We start from the raw sequence: 20685 nt of genomic DNA on the forward strand, positions 1-20685 counted from the left end.
TTTAGATTTAAGGACACACATAGGCTGAAAGTGAAGTATGGAAACAGACCTTCCATGCAAATGGTAACCAAAAGAAAGCAGGGGTGGCCATAATTGTATCAGACAAAATAGATTTTTAAAGTTTTTTTAACTTTATTCTTGAGAGACAGAGAGAGACGGACTGCAAGCAGGGGAGGAACAGAGAGAGAGGGAAACACAGAACCTGAAGCAGACTCCAGGCTCTGAGCTGTCAGCACAGAGCCCAACGTGGGGCTCGAACTCACAAACCGTGAGATTGTGACCTGAGCCAAAGTCAGATGTTCAACCAACTGAGCCACCCAGGCGCCCCAGACAAAATAGATTTTAAGTCAACAAATGAAGGCCATAAAATATAAGGTGAAAAACACCTGAAAGCCTACTAGCTTGTGATAATAATTATTATTTTTTAACTATCTTTTAACACACATATGTAAATAACAGTGGTGTAGGTATGCCTTTTACACTTTTAACTGGAATTTCTTTTTACACAGGTTATCTATTAGTTTCTCCTCTGTACATACCTTCATAAGTTCCCACAGTCCCCTTGGGTAGAACATGTTAAAAATCGGGTGTACATATCCCCCTCCCAACACACACAGTTGCATTCAATTCCTATACCAAAAAAGTTTTAAGATTTCATCACGAATAAACAAATATTTACAACTAATGAGGAATATATCAAAGTAACAGTATACAATTATGTAATATAATCCAGTTTAAGAAATACAATACATAAAATAATTGTGCTTTGTTTTCTTGTAAGAACAACTCAGCAAAATAAAATTCCAGTTTATTGTTGGAAAACACTGTTTCACACACACTTCAAACAGGACAAACAATAAATAAACAGCAACTTCATAGACAAAAAAGGGGGAAAAAGAAATTTTATCTTGGCCCTTTTTCATTAAAATTTTTAAAGTTTATTTATTTTGAGAGAGAGACAGAGAGGCTGCATGGGGGAGGGGCAGAGAGAGAGAGAGAGAGAGAGAGAGAGGGACTACCAAGCAGGCGCAGGGAAGCATCTCACCAACTGTAAGATCATGACCTGAACCCAAATCAAGAGCGGGAGGCTTGACCCACTGAGCCTCTCAGGCGCTGGTAAGTTTTTATTCTTTTTTCCTCCCTTGTTGTAGATTCCCACTGTGGTTCTGGGGGGCTGGCAGAGCAAGAGGTCATCTGTGGGTGGCGCTCCCCACGATGGGACTCTCCACTCAAAGATGACCCTCTTTACATTTTCAGACTGGACGTGGGGGATGAAGAGGTCCTGGTGGCATTTTTTGTCGTTGTTTATCAAGTTTAACTTTCCCTTTTTCACTGTCTAGTCATCATCATCGATCTTCCGCTTCTTGGTGTCCACATCAGCATCCTCACCATCTTCCGCTGCCCGTGTGTCTGTAGCTGCCTCGGCCTCATCATCTTCCTCTCCATCCTCTTCCCTCACCTCGGCCCTCCACCTCCTTTCCCTCCTCCCCTTCTTTGTCTTCCTCATCTACCTCATTGTCGGCCTCCTGCTCCTGATTTTCCTCATTAGTGTTCCCATCAGCGGGTGCAGCTCTTCCCTTCTCCACCTCCTCCACAACTTCCTTCTTCTTAAGTCCTTGGTGGTGATATCGGAGCTGAGGTCCACGGCCGTGCCTGAAATGATGGGGCATGCCAGTGGCCCCGTGCAGCAGATTCAAAAGCAAGCGCGAGTTGGAGGACCATCATGGAGCAGGCATGCGCCCGAGGTGGGAGAGCGGGTTACCCGAACAATGCAAAGATGGCTTTTCAGAGCAGCCCATGGGGCCATGAAATAGCTTTGAATCCCTTTAAAAACTACCTTTTCATCTTTCCTCCTCTCTGAACTTACCACATTCCTGAATTTTATTCACCATGCCCTTGTTTTCCATTATCTTCCACTTAAGCACAAAATATCACTGTTTTTCTTCCTTTTTAAAATTTAAATTTTTTTTAACATTTATTTATTTTTGAGACAGAGAGAGACAGAGCATGAACGGGGGGGGGGTGCAGAGAGAGAGGGAGACACAGAATCTGAAGCAGGCTCCAGGCTCTGAGCTGTCAGCACAGAGCCAGATGCGGGGCTCGAACTCACGGACCGTGAGATCGTGACCTGAGCGAAGTCGGACGCTCAACCGACTAAGCCACCCAGGCGCCCCTCCTTTTTAAAATTTTATGAATGAAACATCCTGCAGATATATTTCTATGGCTCAATGCTCATGTTATGATAGATTCAGTAACTTTCACTGCTATGTACTATTCTGATGTAAAGGTACTCCAGACCTAATTGTTCACCCTACTTTTGATGGGTGTGTTTCATTTCTAGATTTGTTACTACAATATTAATGAGAGCAATGCTACTGTGTTTGATGACAGGGAAAGCATTTTAAGAATTTGTGGCTGTGATTAAGGCACTTAGGGGGAAGCAAAAGACGGACTTTTGGAAGAGAAACAACAACAAAAAAGGTCAAACAAACAAATGTTTTTCTCCCCAGGAACATTGAGGAGTTTCTTCTGAAATTGTGTTAGAAAAGGAATTTTATCTTCTTCCCTAACAGTATAACCATTAGCTCTTTATCTTTGTTTCTATCAGAAATGTCAGAAGAAATACAAATATTTAGGTTCAAAATTGCCAACTGCAACAGAGGAATCAGGCGCTGTTTAGGAAGTGGTTTTTGTATACTCAGGATATAACAAAATGTAATTACCACTTTTTGAAATAAGACAAGTAGTGTTCTGATGGACTAATTATGTAGTCTCAAACAGGTTCCTTGCCTTGCATGACCTATAAACTAGTACATCTGATTCCCTAATCTGGGCTCTGTTCTAATCTACCTGCGTTCACAAGCAGGAAATTATTTCCTTAGTCTAGGGCTTTCAAAGTTATCTGGTTAAGTACCCTTAACATCACAGAAGAATGGAAACCTACAGCAGCCACTCTATGACTGGATATTACTTTGATTTCTTCTTGCTTTTAAAACGTTATGCCAATTTGCATTCTTTCCCATAAAGCATCATTGATTCATTATAAAATATCTAAATTATTTGGCGGATAAATTGTAAATATTTTTCTGCATCTTAAATTTGATGCTCCAAGAAGATGTAGTTGTACCACTCTTAGAGATAATGAAACTGTGGAAATAATGAAACTCACTATCCTAACAGTTACAATTTTCCAGGTACATATAGCGATTGGCAGTCAGATCATCAAACTAACACATACTAGGCCACACAACACTGCACTGTTTTTCGATCTCAGCTGGACAGTGATCCACTTTCATAATCACCATAGTATGCAAAAGAAAAGCCTATTAAAAAAACCTCACAAATACTAAATTGTCCTGGGTTACTGACATTAACACACAATGTCCCAGATCTCATCTCCCAGCCCTACAGGGACCTTTGCACATGATCACAGTATCAATTCACGACCACGTATTGTTGCTTTTCTCTTGAAAAAATATATAATCTCTAACAGAAACCACCTTACACGTAAGGAAACAAGGATTCACACCAGCAGAAACTATCCCATGAATATAAACAACTCCACACGAGGTCCTAGTCACCGAATTGGACCCACAAACTCAGAGCCACACGTATCCATCTGTTCAACCCGCCAGACCCTACTCGAGTCCCTCGTAAACCAGGTAAGCCCGTGGCCTCGCTCAGGGTTGTTCCCACGGACCTTACTTGAGATGTTGCCGCCCACTGAAGCCTAAGTCCCTGGTCATATCCCCCCACGCCCCTCTCCGCCAACGCTCCCCTTCCAATCTCTAACACTCTCAGAATGCATTCCTCAGCCTTCCTTGAAAATCATTTAATTCTCCCTCAGTCACATCGAAGATTATTGAGATGTGATGTTCGCCTAGCCGGGACCTACTCGCTGCAGCAAAAACTAGAAGTTCGGGTTGACTTTGGAAAAAGCGCCTTTGCTAGGCGTAGCCGAGTTGCATGCTGGGAGCATTCTAAGGGTCCTGGGTCCCAGCTTCTGAGGATTTGCCCGCCGTGGACTACATTTCCCAAAAGTCTCCGGGCACAGGTCTCCTTCCGGGCGGGGTGAGGTTGCCCGCGGAGAGCTCTTTGGACGGGCCGGTTCTCGCCCTCCGAGGACTTGCCGTCTCTTATTTCCCATAAGCCTGTGGGTCCGTTTCCGGTGTCCTGAAGGTTCTCGGGCTCCGCGCAGTGAGTTGCCCGCGTCGGCGGAAGTAGTCAGCGCGGGGTCAGAACCCGCAGCCGGTGTGGGGGTGACTTCGGGAAGCGCCCGAGGTGAGGGGGCCCGGTTAGCGGACTGGGTGTGTCGCGTTCGGAGCCTCCAGCCTGTGTGTGCGCTAGCGGCTGAGCAGGATGGTGCGTGACAGGGCCGGGGTGTGCCTCCGCGATGGTGTATGCGATTGGGAATGTGTGCCCGGGTGATGGGGTGCGTGGCCTTGTGGTTTTGCTTTGGCTGTGTGCTTTGGGTTCCCTCTAGACTTTCTTTGGGCCTGCCAAAGTTAAATGCCCGCAAGAAAAGGGGTCCTACCCTAAGCCCTAGAGGGAACGTTTCACGCCAAGAAGGCAGAGGGCTAGTCTTGGGATGAGAATCGTACATCCGGAAGTGTCCTCGTGACAGGCTTCTAGGAAGACGTGATGGGGGAGGCCCCAGAGGTAAGGTTCGTAGAAGGGGCGCGCGTCTCGGAGCTCCTTGGGAGCCAGCTACGTGTTTCAGAGCAGCCAGACCTTCGTGCCCAGCAGCTGCTGTCAACTCAGAGACAGATTGCAACCTTCCTTCCTTTCAATTCCGTTGGGTTTTGTGTGGCTGAAGGTGAATACGGCTCTAGGCGGTGTTTCGGTTTTCCTTTTTTGTTTTTTGTTTTAGTTGGGTCTGTGCTCCAAGAAATGCTGGTGTCTCATGAGTCTTTCGGTGTCCCCCTCCCGCACCCCCACCCCCACCCCCACCCCCACCACTTCCACTGCTGCCGGGTTTCTAAGAAGGATCCTGAGGAGGAGGGAAGAATTGTTGCATATTTTGAAGTCAAGGATCAGGGTGAGTTTGTGTTTCTTTATTATTCACACAGTTCCTTTCGTTTTTAGATCATGAGAATATTTGCTTTCTTGGCCTGAAATATCACTAGTAGTGACTATTCTGGGTTTTCCTCCTGATGAATGACCTACCCTGCTCATGCATCCCTCTTCTTAGTCGCCCCTTATTGACCTTACTCTCAATTAATAGCCAGCTATTCAAGTTGGAAAAAGTGATCTAGTAGAGGAAATCTTAACCTGAGGTTTTGTCCCATTTATAATTGCCAGATGATCACAAATCTCTTGGATTTGAGACCGAATTTTTATAAATATTTGTAAATGTATTTTTTTAGTGGGCAAAAATGTCTATAATTTCATGAGATTGTCGAATGTACATGACCCAAAAAAGATCCAGCTCCATTGGTCCGGGATTAGGATTTAATAGCTGGGAAGGAGATTTTACAAGATTAGTGTCCAGTGATAGGGAAACAGTTAAGTAAATTGCAGTTGTCTCCTGTAATGGAATAATGTGTACTTGATAAAAATTATGTTTATAAAGAATCAGAAGGAAAATGTAAGTAATAAAATATTAAGTAATAGTTATAAACAAAAGTCCTCAAGAATATTGTGAGTTCTGTATGAATCCCATTCAGTGAGAGTTATGGGAGACATTATTCTCAAACATTTTTTTTTAATGTTTATTTTATTTTTGAGACACAGAGCACGAGTGGGGGAGGGGCAGAGAGAGGGAGACAGTGATTTTGAAGCAGACTGCAGGCTCCGAGCTGTCAGCACAGAGCCCGACAGGGGCTCGAACTCACCAACCGTGGGATCATGACCTGAGCTGAAGTCGGATGTTTAACCAACTGAGCCACCCAGGCGCCCCTGAAAGACATTTTTCAAGGATTGTCTCCAAAATGTTTTAATTGACCGCAGTGAACAGGTGGAGGGGTGTAGCCACACTTGTTGAGCATCTGTTCTGTACCAAATATTATTCTATTTATGTGCATATGTTTCCTTCCTCAAGACTTTGAAGGTGACTTAACGTAATTGGTGTGTTGGTTTCAGGGGAATCTTGATAGTGAAAGTGTCTCAGTGTAGGGGTCAGCTCCAGCTCCAGCATGTTCAACAGCTGGTCAGTGTACTTTGTTTCTGGCCCACTGATCTTCAGGGTTGGCTCTGTTTTTTTCAGTTTTCTTAATGACTGAAATATGGCCCTTCCCTATCATTCAGTTTTTTACATTTGGAAATATCTTTATATTTCTGGTTATGGAATTAATGCAGGTTTGTTGCAAAAAATTCAACAGTCCAGGGAACATAGAGAAGGAAATTAGAATTACATCCTCTAGAGGTAATCATTCTTTAAAAAAATTTTTTTAACGTTTTATTTATTTTTGAGAGAGAGACAGAGCGTAATCAAGGAAAGGACAGAGAGAGAGAGGGAGACACAGAATCCGAAGCAGGCTCCAGGCTCTGAGCTGTCAGCACAGAGCCCGCTGTGGGGCTCAAACTCACAAACCGTGAGATCATGCCCTAGCCGATGTCAGACGCTTAACTGACTGAGCCACCCAGGCACCCCTAGAGTTAATCATTCTTAATATTTTGGTGCATTTCTGTTTAAAAATATTTTTTCCTGTGAGCCTATGTGTCTGGTTTTGTTTCTGCTGAATAAGATAACAGTAATTGGTGATACAACTGAATTAAAGACTCTCTAGCTTTTATTTTGATGGAGAGGTCCAACCCACGTGTGGGTTTTGTTTTACTCTTGAATGTGCAGGAAGAAGAGAGAAGTGTTAGTGATTTCTTCTTTATTTAAAAACCTAGGGGCGCCTGGGTGGCGCAGTCGGTTAAGCGTCCGACTTCAGCCAGGTCACAATCTCACGGTCCGTGAGTTCGAGCCCCGCGTCAGGCTCTGGGCTGATGGCTCGGAGCCTGGAGCCTGTTTCCGATTCTGTGTCTTCCTCTCTCTCTGCCCCTCCCCCGTTCATGCTCTGTCTCTCTCTGTCCCAAAAATAAATAAACGTTGAAAAAAAATTAAAAAAAAAAAAAACCTGAAGTATTCACAACTTTTAGGAATGTAAACACCATTTAAAAGTTAATTAGAAGAGCCTCAAAGACAGACTTTCAGAATTAGATTATTTTAAAGGTTATTTCCACAGAAAATAGTGATAATTTCCAGTGTCTTTGTTCTGTCTTATAAAAACCTATGTTACAAATAATATTTCCAAGGACAGATATTAATAACAGAAGGTAGAATAAGAAGGTTATAGTTATGGACATTTAATAAACCACCAATTTGCACAGAACAAGATCACACCTCTGGTTAATGTTCTCCTCTTGACATCTAATTGGGTTGTATTTTCTGAGCCAGCTTTATGATGTTGAGTCCTGTCTCTATCTGCAGCTTCTGGGAGTGGGGGATATCTCCTCTGTGTCTTTCTGAGAACCTGTTGTGCTTATGTTGTTATTTAGGAAGAATAGTGGGCTTAAGGCTGGACGGTGAAACTTTAGTTAACTTTGTAAGAAAACACACCTGAGAAGCATGGATTTTATTATGAAAATATGGAAAGGGTCATTAACTTTTCTCATAACAGAATAAGGGACAGTAATCTCCATTTTCAATAATAATGGCTAAAACTTAGGTTAAGTAATTATCGTACACTAGTTTTTTTTTTTGCTTTTTTTAACATTTATTTATTTTTGAGATAGAGACAGAGCTCAAGTGGGGGAGGGACAGAGAAAGGAGGAGACACAGAATGTGAAGCAGGCTTCAGGCTCTGAGCTGTCAGCACAGAGCCCGAGGTGGGGCTCAAACTCATGGACTGTGAGATCATGACCTGAGCTGAAGTCGGACGCTTTATTTATTACCTGAGCCACCTAGGCACCCCACTATTTTTTTTTTTTTTGTAATTTGAGAAATCTCTACACTCCACATGGGGCTCAGACTCACGACCCTCAAATCAAGAGCCTTATGCTCCTCCGAACGAGCCAGCCAGATTCCCCTATCGTACACCAGTATTATATGTGGATTTTCTTACTTAATCTTCAGTACAGCCCTCTGTAGCAGACAGTGTTCCTATCCTTCTCTTTTTCTTTTATTGACGAGGAAATAGAAGTGTTGAGAAATTGGTCACTGTCGAGCCCAGATTCACATCCTGAAAGTCGACACCAGAGCCTTTATCTTAATTTCAGATACACTTCCCACATTGTGTATCCTTTACAAACCTGCCTGTATCACCAAGAAATTGATTATGTGTGTCTTTCTTCAATTAATATGGTCTAATACCACCAAACTAATGAGGGCACAGCAGGCCACAGTTGAGCAAACCTTTTGCTTACTGTTAGGTAGTTTCTAATTCTTGGTTATCTCATAAATGATTTTTGGTTGAATATTCTTGTGTATACATCTGTACTTCTCTAGCTATTTAAGGACACGTTTCTATAAGGGAATTTTGGGTAAAAATTTGTCCCAAATTTAAGGCCCTGAGATAGGACTTGGGTAGTGATACAGTAACTGAAAGACATGGTTGTTGCCTTTAAGACAAGGAAGACTAGGGGCGCCTGGGTGGCGCAGTCGGTTAAGCGTCCGACTTCAGCCAGGTCACGATCTTGGGGTCCATGAGTTCGAGCCCCGCGTCAGGCTCTGGGCTGATGGCTCAGAGCCTGGAGCCTGTTTCTGATTCTGTGTCTCCCTCTCTCTCTGCCCCTCCCCCGTTCATGCTCTCTCTCTGTCCCAAAAATTAATAAAAACGTTGAAAAAAAATTAAAAAAAAAAAAAAAAAGACAAGGAAGACTAAATTTACATAGGAATGAAGTTAAGGCTGCCAGCAACAAAGGCCAAGAAACAACTCGGGTAACCTGTCTTGGAAACTCATAGGAAGGTAATTACAGGCAATACTGTTGGGTCACGACTGGTTTTGCAGAGGCAAATAGAATTTGTCCTGCGTGTTGGATACCCTGTAGTTTGTATCCTACTAATGTTAGTTGCTAAGTGAGACCAGTAGGATCAGTTCAGCAATTATCAGGAGAGTATCCCGTCTAAAAAGACAAGTTCAGATATAAAATAAACCCATGTGTCAGAAGACATGAAGAGAAGCAGGATTGAGATCTCATCAATATATCCATGACATTTCTTGGGGGAATTTCAGCCACTTTTTTTCTAGGCAAAACGGGAGTGTGTGTAGAAATTATATAGTTGGTATAATGCATGGCCATGGTTACAACAGTTATGCAGAATACTTAAACAAAAAGAACATTATGACCACAATAAAAAGAAAACCCTTATTGTATATAGATGTATAACTTTCTAAACACTTTTTTTTTCCTAAACACTTTTTTCATCTGTGGACATGTGATTGTCAGTCTTTTCTATATTGTTATACATACAATTTATAAATATAATCATACTATACATCCTGCAAGCTGTGTTTTCTATTGACAGTATATTTTGATTATTTCCCCTGACTTAGCTTAGTTTCTCGTATTCTGTTGCGTGTATGTTATGAACGCGTTAAGAGGTCAGCTTTGGGCTCAGGCAGTTGTACATCCTGTCCACCCCTGTGTCTTGACCAACCTTCTTGAGCCCCGAGCCCATGAAAGATGTTCTCACTTGGACTGTGTTGCTCTTTCTCAGCTCGGAGAGGCAGAATGGTGGGAGGGAGATCTGGTCTGGGAAGGACCAGTGGTCCAGCCTCAGTCTCATATCAGCATCCCCAGTATCAGGCACTGCCAGAAACCTTCCTACTGAAGGACCTTTGGGTTTGAGGGGAGAGTTTAGATTTCAAAGATGGTGTGGGAGTGTGGGGGGGTAGGAGGGAGGTAGAAGTTTATATTAGCTTAAGTCAGGATGGGATCACTTCACATCTGGTCTAAAGCTTTTTTTTCCCCTCCCCAGCTCTGACTTTTCTGGATTCTGTGCTTCACCAATAGAGGAACCCCATGGATTATTAATTAGTTCTTGCAATTCTAGAATCATGACTGATGTAAGTTGGTTATTTCTCTCTCCTTGAAATACTGTGATTTTTAGGTCATATGAATCTTTTCCTTAATTATCCGAATGCTTTCTGCATAACAGAACCCCACTCCTGAACCTGCCTCTCAGTTCCCCCTATTCCAGTAAAGGATAGTGCCAAGTAGCCCAGTGTCCTTCGTATGTGCCTTTCCATTCAGTGTCGTCATGGTCATTGAACACATTCAACATCTGTGTGCTCGGTCTTCTATCAAGAGCAGCGAAGGGATGGAATCTTTTGAGGGAAATACTTGAGCTTCTGTCAAAGAATAACTTGAAGAAATGTAGTTAACAGCACACTTTTACTTATATACAAGGAAAACCAGCAGTAGACTGATTTCATCTATTAAAACACCAACGATTTATTTACAAGGGAAGGAAAAACGGGAGAATGAAGACTGTAGACATTTTGAAAACAACAGTTATTCCTTTTTCAGGTTAAGGTGCTGATTGGCTGGCATCTAGGAAAGAAGCCAGTCAGGATACAATGCCCTTAGACAGCTGGATGGTCACCCAAGAGAACAATTTCAGTTGCTTGTGCCTTCTCTGGAAGAGCTTTGGTGTTTACCTAGGACATATCCATGGTAGGCTGTCTTGGGTGGTGCCCTTCGTAATCACTTCTGTCTTTGGTCCACTAGGGCTGCGCCATTTCCCTTATCAGAATTCCTTATTCCCATCTCAGGTCTGTGGTGTGATGAGTCAGTGATGAGGGTCCCATTTGGTCATACAGGCAAACTTGGAACTTCTTCATGGACCTGAGTCTCCCAGAGAGAGAAGATGGAATTTGGGATTTCTTGGGCTCAGCCTCAGTCTCTGTGAGGCTTTGCAAGGCTTTTTGGATGCAGGGGCTTGTGAGTGGGTCTTTCCAGGGAAAGTGTGGTTCCCCAATCAATGAACACCAGTGTCAGAGTCCATTTGGTTATTGACCAGGATGCACAGATCTTGGTGACACCTGTGTCATATATGATGTGCTCTATTGGCAGTCTCCTGCTTGGGAATGAGGAGGGTGTCAGGTGAGGTGTGGTTGATGGTAACAAGTAAGAAGGTGACTGAGATTTCTAAATACTGGATGATAGTAGATTTCTAGAATTAAGAAAGTCTTTGGAAGTTTTGTTCAACCTAAGTGTATAAATATAATGGAGATATTAATTTATATACCTATATGATGAACTGAATGCAGCTAATAAAAACATGTATTTGTAAGATGTGTGAGAAAAAAATGCTTACATTGTAATCTAATGGAATGGTTTACTTGAGGCTTAATGATAATCTGTAATTTAATGGAAGTCATTTTTCTGAAATAGAGATTTTATAGTGCATTTGGGAAAAAAATTTTCTTATTTGTGTTTTCTGTTCCTTAAAGCCTGAAAGGGAAAAGATGGTGTAGCAGTTTATGTTTATAAAGAATTTACGAGGCAGGCACATAGCAGGTTGTATGTATGTTTACATACTCATAAACAACCTCCCCCCCCCAACACCACTTTTATTTAATAGAAGAGAAACTGGGATTATTTTATATATTACCAGACAAGTCTAGATAGCTTAGTTACCTATCTCACAATATCCAAGAAATTCTTCCAGAATGTGTAACACTCTGCTTTAGTTGTACTAATTTCTTTACTTTTCTCTACCTATATGTATCACAGGCCTCCAGCCTACTTGATTGCTACATTTTCCTCTTCTTGCGGTTTATCCTTCATAATCCTTTTTCCCCCTCTTAGAAATATTTTCTTAAATTCTTAAATTTCTTTAATTTCCCAAGTAATGTATGGGTTTTTGGTTTTAGGGCTTGGTGACTTTCAGGGATGTGGCCATCGACTTCTCTCAGGAGGAGTGGGAGTGCCTGGACCCTGCTCAGAGGGACTTGTACGTGGATGTGATGTTGGAGAACTATAGTAACTTGGTCTCATTGGGTAAGGTCATCTGCCTGAAATACTTTAGAATCTTCTCTGCACCATTGGCTTTCCCTGTGGGAATTATAGGGCTGTCTTTGAAGAAACCAGGTCAATTTCTTCTCCCTGTTCTCAAAGGGATGACTTAATATTTGTTGGATTAGAAATGGGTTCAGCAAGCTCCTTGATCGTCCCATACCTTCACACCTTCCTCTGGCTTTTCCTGTAGTGGCCTCTCTTCTTTACAGGGAGCTGGATTTGCATTATGGGGCATTCAGTTCGTAACCATTGTCAAAGAAACCAGGTTTCATACTGTGTTTAACTTCAACATGTCTAACGATTATCTGTGTGCTTGCTCCTCAGAATGTGATTGTTAATGTTTGAGGAACCATAGGAAGACCAGAACAGAGTTAGTGAAGGAGATAGGCAGGGCCCAGACGGTAGGCAGTTTTGTTGGTTTGGGGGAGGAATGTGGATTGTTTTCTGGGTGATTAGAAGCCTTTATTTGGTTTACTGGGGTTTTAGCTTTTTTTTTTTTTTTTTAAGTTCATTTATTTATTTTTGAAAGAGAGTATGTGAGCAAGCGGGGGAAGGGCAAAGAGAGGGAGGGGAGAGGGAGAATCTCAAGTAGGGGTTTGAGACGTGAGGCTTGATCTCACTGAATGGAAATCAAGAGTTGGACGCTCAACCAACTGAGCTACCCAGGTGCCCCGGTGTTAGGTTTTTTATTGTTAAATATTACACACATACCTAACATCAGCTGCTTCTACCAGCTTGTCTTTTTTTTTTTTTTCCCCAAATTAATATTTAAATTCTAGTTAGTTAACTTATAGTGTCATAGTGGTTTCAGGAATAGAATTTAGTGATTCATCACTTACATATATAAGTGAATGAATTAATGCATGAAGCATTAAAAAAAGAAATACAGTTGCCAGGTCCTATCCCAGACATGCCGAACAGAGTCTACGTTTACACAAGATCCCTGGGTGATTTTTATACACATCAAAGAAGCACTGCTCTTTGTTAGTTTTTGACCCACATGCAGAGAGTGCAGCTAGAAACAGGGTCCTGATGTACTCCGACTTTCAAAAGAGCCCCTTCACTTTATGCAGTGGAGGATTGAATAAACAATTCATTTCACACCAAGCGAACACATTCCTTTCAACATGTTGGAGGCTGAACGTTGCGATCTGTGAACCGTGTATTTTACAAAGTTAAACTCTACACAGAATTCAATCCTAAAAATGTCTCCTGAAACTTCTTTTCCTGTTAGCAAAATAACAATAGTAACTCTGACAATATTAACACTTAACACTGTGCCAACCATATGCCAGGCTGTGTTGTTTTCTCTTTTTTAAGTTTATTTATTTTGAGAGAGAGAGAGCACATGTGCATGTGAGAGCTCGGGAGGGACAGAGAGAGAGGGAGAGAATCCCAAGGAGGCTCCATGCTGTCAGTGCAGAGCCTGACGTGGGGCTTGATCCCACAAACTGTTGAGATCATGACCTGAGCCAAAATCAAGAGTCAGCTGCTCGACTGACGGAGCCACCCAGGCGCCCCAAACCAGGCTGTGTTCTAAGCAGAGCAAGTACATTAGCTTAATTAACTTCCACAACATCCCTATGAGGCAAGTATTGTTTTTATCCCCTTTTAATGGATGAGAATACAGAGACATATAGTGTAAGTGACTTCCCGGGGTCACACAGCTGGTGGGAGAAGGTTGAAGCAATTGAGCCTGTAAGGAAGTCTGGCTCATGAGCCTGTATTCTTGACCCTCGAATATGCATTTAAAAAATATCCTTTGTGGTGAAATGGGAAATATTCATTAAACGCTTCTGCTGTATACCCAAGTGTGGTGCATGCCTTGAGGAAAACCACTGGTGCAGGTGTTTGAATTGTGAGTTAAACTGGCTGTTCTTTTCATGGGACACCACTTTGTTTTTGAAAGAATGCCTAACAGATGAACTATTACACTATTATTGAGACTTAGGTAGTTAGAAAAATTTTCTCACAAGTTGAGCCCGCCACTTGAAAGACAAGTAACAGTATTTTTTGCCAGTGATAGAATTCAGACTTTGAAGTAAAACTTAGAATTGTGTCAAACTTACATCTACCATTTTGAGCTTTTACAACTTCCCAATACATGAACATTTTTCTGATGAGATAGAAAGTAATATTAACACATGATTTTTTAAATATTATGTAATGAGATGTGTGAACATTTCGAAGATCTGCATAACTCCACGAGCCACCATTTTTCACATGACCAGTGCACAATATTACAAAATTATGCTTGGATAAAAGATCATTCAAAGTGCAGTGGATTTTAAGGTAACTTAATATGAAAAGTTCATGGGTATATTTGCATATTTCACCTTGCAACTAACCTTTATGAAACTATCCCTTCTCAAGTTTTACTGTAGCATCAAATAGTAACATACCCACAGTATCAAAGAATAACAGTTGCATATATGTGGGAGGCTAGATTTCCTTCGTATACTTCAGTCACAATAGCATATTGCCATAGAGTGAATGCAGAAGCAGATACGAGAATCCAGTTGACTTCTGTTAAGCCATATATTAAAGAGAGTCACAAAAAATTAAGATAATAGTTATTTTTTTTGTTTTAGAAAATGTAACTTTTATAAATTTATTGTACTGACAGAATGATTCATTATTTTCAAGTGAATTAATAAATATCTTTAATTTTTCCGTTTTAATTTCTAGTATGGTAAATATTGGAAAATCTAACTTGCACAAACAAAAGCTCTTTTGAGCCCTCAGTGATTTTTTTTTAACATTTATTTATTTTTAAGTGTTTTTATTTTATTTTTTTGAGGTGGGGGGAGCAAATGGGTGAGGCAGAGTGGGGGAGAGAGAGAGAGAGAGAGAGAGAGAGAGAGAGAGAAAATCCCATGCAGGCTCTGCACTGTCAGTACGGTGCCGGAAGTGGGGCTCATTCTCACCTGATGCAGAACTCAAACTCACGAACTGTGAGATCATGACCTGAGTGGAAGTCGGATGCTTAACCGACTGAGGCATCCAGGTGCCCTTGTTTTTGTTTTTAACATTTAAAAAGTAGTTAAATCTCTTTTCATTTACTAATGTTGTTAAGCCTTCCTTACCAAGTAATTGTAATATAAACTCTTGCATGGCAGTTCAGATTGGTTGAACTAAATTCAAGTTTACTGAACTATCTATTGATGCTAAGCTATACAAAAGTGCATTGCATTTAGTTTATATTTGGCCATCTCAAGGTAGCTGTAAGATTAGATTGGTCAGTTTAAATTCTGTGACTTCCTTTTGGATGTACACACAGTTCTTATACCCAAATGTTCATGTGTACAAAGAAATAAAACATCATTAAGTAAAGCAGCAATAGTTACTACAGTTTATCTATGCCCAGTTAAACATCATTAAAATTACTTCCCACAGACCTATCCCACAGTACTCCTCTACCCTTTAATAAGTCACCTAAGATGTCATAAAATCACCATTACACAAAAATACTAACCTTGTATATTTTGTATTGCAAATACACTTATGCATGAGCAAGCAAAGAATTCACCAATAATTAAGAGTATGAGGGGTTCTGAGACCGAGTTTGAGGACTACTGCAGCAGATGATGAGTCTTTCACTGTACGGGCTTTGTGAGGCCTCAGATGAATGCCTCTTTCCCCTCAGTCTGGGTTGGTACTCCAAGTACCTTGTGGAGAGTCACTGTATGGATGCATAAATTAATATTTAGTTACAGATTCATGGCTCCTTTACTTGCTAAACCATGAGCTACAAATTCCAGCTGCCTTAGCAGTCCTGAACTCAGATACCAGTATCCTTTGCCCAGTGAAACCACTGCTGTATATTTGGACTTCATTTTCCTGTACCTTATTTTGGAGGACGCAGCCAGGCAGAAAGGGTGAATATAAAGTTCTCCTAAGAATTGCCTCTAAAAGTTTTTCAGCCCTGTGTCTGGTACACTGTTTGTTTGTTTTTTAATTTTTTTTTTTTTAATTTTTTTTTTTTCAACGTTTATTTATTTTTGGGACAGAGAGAGACAGAGCATGAACGGGGGAGGGGCAGAGAGAGAGGGAGACACAGAATCAGAAACAGGCTCCAGGCTCTGAGCCATCAGCCCAGAGCCCGACGTGGGGCTCGAACTCACGGACCGCGAGATCGTGACCTGGCTGAAGTCGGACGCTTAACTGACTGTGCCACCCAGGCGCCCCTGTTTTTAATTTTTTTAAAGGTTTATTTATTTTTGAGAGACAGAGCACGAGGAGGGGGAGGGGCAGAGAGAGAGGGAGACATGGAATCTGAATCAGGCTCCAGACCCCGAGCTGTCAGCACAGAGCCCGACGTGGGGCTTGAACCCACGAACCGTGAGATCGTGACCCGAGCCGAAGTCAGTTGCTTAACCGACAGAGCCACCCAGGCGCCCCATCTAGTATACTGCTTTATAGCTTTAGAGCTGTTTATAGTGTGAGAGTAAGTCTAATACCAGATTTTTCTTCATGGCTGGGGCTGGAAATCTCTCATCTTCATTTTGAAGAATACTTTGTGCTTTATATAGAACTTTAGGTTGAAAGCTTGCTTTCTTTCAGCCATTAAAGATATCATTCCATTGTCTTGTAGCTTCCATTGTTACAGATGTGAAGTCAGCCTCAATTCTTATAGTTCTCTAACTTTAATGTCCCCCCTTTGCCTCCTTTTATTATTTTTCCTTTATTTTCAGTTTTCAACTGTTTGATTATGATGTTCCCAGTTGTTGCTTTTCTTTGTATTTATTCTGCTTGCAGTTTGCTAAAAAGTAGATTGCTTATTTATACATTTCATACATTTTAAGAATATGGCAATAATAATCTTTTCAAGTACTTATTTGGCTCTTTCTGGAACTGCTGTTGTCTGAAGTTGGATTGTTTAATATTGTTGCACAGGTCTGACTCTATTTTTTCCCCCCATCCTTTTTCTCTTTGCGCTTCAGTTTGGGTTTTTTAGTTGTAGAATTTCCATTTTATAATTTTAGAGTTTGTGTTTCTTTGCTGAAATTTGCCATCTGTTCTCTATCTTTTCTTCCAGAATCTGTAAAATATAATTCAATGGCCTTGCCTGCTGATTCTAATATCTACGTGAGCTGTTCTTTGTCTCTTTTGTGTTTTTTGGGGGGGCTGGGGGTGTGATTTTAGGTCACACTTTCCCTGTTCCTCACCTACCGCATAAATTTTCATTGTGTGCCAGACATTTTGAAGAACAGTAAAGAATAGATCCCTGCCTGTTTCTCAAATCAGCTATTTAGGGGGAGGGGCTGATAACTCAGATCCCCCCAGGCTTAGAGCTGAGCTGGGACTGGGTCATAGCTTTCATTAGTTTCAGTTTATTTCTGGTTTCAAATTAGATTGAAAAATTGTTCTTTGCTCTAAACTTCCTGCATGACCACTGATGTGCTTATCTCTTTGATTGTATCAGGATTTGAGCTAAGTGGACGTTCTATTACGGTTTTAGTTGGTTTTGTTTCACATGTTTCACCTCCAGTAGAGCCTTGGAACTTAGTAGTTTTGTCTGCTTTTATCCCAACACCAATCCCTCAGAAAAATTCCTGTGGAGTATTATGTAGCTTAGTGTTTTATTTTTTTAAGTGTAGTTGACATATAATATTAGTTTCAGGTGTGCTTGATTTTCTAGATTCCAGTTCATGATGCCAACCTGCATAGTTGTGAAAAAGTTCAGCCGAACCACCTCTGTGCACATAAGGGCTTGCTTGATGGAAAGGCATTTTGTGTAAGGGGTCATCCACACAGGAAGATAAGGAACTTGTTAAAATGATCTTTGAGGAATCCTCCAGAAAACTGTCAGATCAGAACATTAAGAACATAAGAGCTGAAAAGTCAAAACTGAGATTGTTGTTCCAACAGGGTAGACACTTGATGCTTAGGAGTGAGCTCAGGAAGTCTTATAATCCAGTTCTTTTATGGGTATTCTTTCTTTCTTTTGTTTTTTTTTAATGGGTATTATTTCTAATTTGCCTTGTATTTCTATTGAGGGTTTTTAAATTTTTTTTTCTGGTAAACGAAATAAAATATGTGGTTTTCTTGTTTTCTTTCAGATTTGGAGTCAACATATGCAACCAAAAATAAAATTTCAGAAAAAGACATTTTTGAAATACATTTTTCCCAATGGGAGAGGACGGAAAGAAGTAAAACTCTTGGCCTTGAGGCATTCATTTTCAAAAATAATTCTAAGTGCAAAAGCAAATTGGAGGGACTACAGGGACATCAAGAGGCATACTTTAGTCAAATGATAATTAGCTATGAAAAAATGCCCATTTACAGAAAAAGCAAATCTTTTAGTGCACATCAAAGAATTCATAATAGAGAGAAACGCTATATTTGTAAGGAATGTGGGAAGGCTTGTAGTCATGGGTCAAAACTTGTTCAACATGAGAGAACTCATATGACTGAAAAACACTTTGAATGTAGTGAATGTGGGAAGGGCTTTTTTAGTGCCTATCAACTTACTGTGCATCAGAGATTTCATACTGGTGAGAAACCCTACGAATGTAAGGAATGTGGGAAGACCTTTAGTTGGGGATCTAGTCTTGTTAAACATGAAAGAATCCATACTGGCGAGAAACCCTATGAATGTAAAGAATGCGGGAAGGCTTTCAGTCGTGGCTACCACCTCACTCAACATCAGAAAATTCATATTGGTGTGAAATCTTACAAATGTAAGGAATGTGGGAAGGCCTTTTTTTGGGGCTCAAGCCTCGCTAAACATGAGATAATTCATACAGGTGAGAAACCTTATAAATGTAAAGAATGTGGGAAGGCCTTCAGTCGTGGTTATCAACTTACTCAGCATCAGAAAATTCATACTGGCAAGAAGCCTTATGAATGTAAAGTATGTGGAAAGGCATTTTGTTGGGGCTATCAACTTACTCGACATCAGGTATTTCATACTGGCAAGAAACCCTATGAATGTAAGGAATGTGGGAAGACCTTTAATTGTGGCTCAAGTCTTATTCAACATGAGAGAATCCATACTGGCGAGAAACCTTATGGATGTAGAGAATGTGGGAAGGCCTTCAGTCGTGGCTATCACCTCACTCAACATCAGAAAATCCATACTGGTGAAAAACCTTTTGAATGTAAGGAATGTGGGAAGGCTTTTAGTTGGGGTTCAAGCCTTGTTAAACATGAGAGAATCCATACTGGTGAGAAGTCCTATGAATGTAAAGAATGTGGGAAGGCCTTTGGTAGTAGCTATCAACTTACTCGACATCAGATATTTCATACTGGTGAGAAGCCCTATAAATGTAAGGAATGTGGGAAGACCTTTAATTGTGGCTCAAGTCTTGTTCAACATGAGAGAATCCATACTGGCGAGAAACCTTATGAATGTAAAGAATGTGGGAAGGCTTTCAGTCGTGGCTATCACCTTACGCAACATCAGAAAATCCATACTGGTGAGAAACCTTTTAAGTGTAAGGAATGTGGGAAGGCCTTTAGTTGGGCTTCAAGCCTTGTTAAACATGAGAGAATCCATACTGGTGAGAAGTCCTATGAATGTAAGCAATGTGGGAAGGCCTTTGGTAGTGGCTATCAACTTACTGTTCATCAGAGATTTCATGCTGGTGAGAACCCTTATCAATGTAAGGAATTTGGGAAGACCTTTGTTAATGGCTCAAACTTTGTTCAACATGAGAGAACTCATAGTAATGATAAACCTTATGAATATAAAGAATGTGGGGAAGCCTTTATATGGACAACTTAAATGAGACAATTGATACTGATGAAACTTTATGATTGAAGAGATGTGAACACATTTTTTATGTGTACGAACAATACAAGGAGAATCTTACTCTTGAGAAAACTTACAAATGTAGCGAATGTGTAAAACCCTTACCTGTGTGTGGACAGTTTTCTTGATATATCAGAAAATTCATACTAGTGAGAAATGCTTTGAATATAAGGAATATGAAAAGGCCTTTAGGATTTTGTACAATCTTATTGAACATCAATTTATACTGATGTGAAACCATTCAAATGTAAGGAACGTGTGAAGATCTTTATTCTTGGCACAAAGTCTGGTAAACATTGGAGAATTCATACTCATTAGAAACACTTTAAGGAATGTAGGAAGAACCTAATCGTAATTCAGTTTTTGCTCTGCACATTAGAGAACTCATACTGCTGTGAAATATTATGAATGTAAGGAATGTGGGGAGACTTAGAGATGTGATAAGTATCTCAGGGTACGTCATAGACTTCATCCAAGTGAGAAACCCTTTAAATTAGGATGTAGGAAGGCCCTTAGAGAAGTACTACTAAAACTTGTCTAGAGCCTACTGCCAGTCCACAAAATTGTTACCTGTCCATCATGAGATGAATGCAGAAAGCGAGAGTAAACGTTTGGAAACTTTTATAGCAATTTGTTACTGCCATAAAATTATATTTTATAAAAGTATCAACCACTTTATGAATGATTAGAAATTAAGAAGTTTGCCCTTTTCCAGAAATGATGTGAGAGACAACATTCACAGTTTCAAGAACATGACACAAGTCACAAGACGATTTGATTAGAATAAGAAACCCCTCACTGTCACCTCTCTGATTAGAATGGCAGAATATTCACACTATAGGATGATTTGGCTAATGTGAGACACAACTTCCTTATGCTTATAAAAGCATAGAGAATTTACAATAAACATGTTCGTTTAATGAAGGTATAGAAACGTTCTAACACTACCTGATCTTTTTTTTTTTTTTAAGTTTATT

At 40.7% G+C, this 20685-nt stretch overlaps 2 protein-coding genes across 2 annotated transcripts in view; one reads left to right on the forward strand and one right to left on the reverse strand.

Moving 5' to 3' along the window:
• Positions 1–4143: 4143 nt before the first annotated feature.
• Positions 4144–19812, forward strand: ZNF283 (zinc finger protein 283). Its single transcript, XM_025914942.2, is given in 6 exon segments — positions 4144–4281; positions 4987–5038; positions 9908–9995; positions 11808–11934; positions 18015–19676; positions 19679–19812. Coding segments are annotated over 4 exon segments (1833 nt in total). The 5' UTR covers positions 4144–4281; positions 4987–5038; positions 9908–9986; the 3' UTR covers positions 19714–19812.
• ZNF404 (zinc finger protein 404) overlaps positions 15421–20685 on the reverse strand; it is a 53438-nt gene continuing 48173 nt past the window's right edge. The window contains exon 5 of the transcript XR_015244931.1: positions 15421–15634. The gene's annotated coding sequence lies outside the window, so the exon portion shown is untranslated. The remainder of the gene's footprint in view (positions 15635–20685) is intronic.

This window comes from Puma concolor, chromosome E2 (assembly GCF_028749965.1).
Source record: "Puma concolor isolate L17-30 chromosome E2, mPumCon1.1.hap2, whole genome shotgun sequence".
Taxonomy (NCBI): Eukaryota; Metazoa; Chordata; class Mammalia; order Carnivora; family Felidae; genus Puma; species Puma concolor.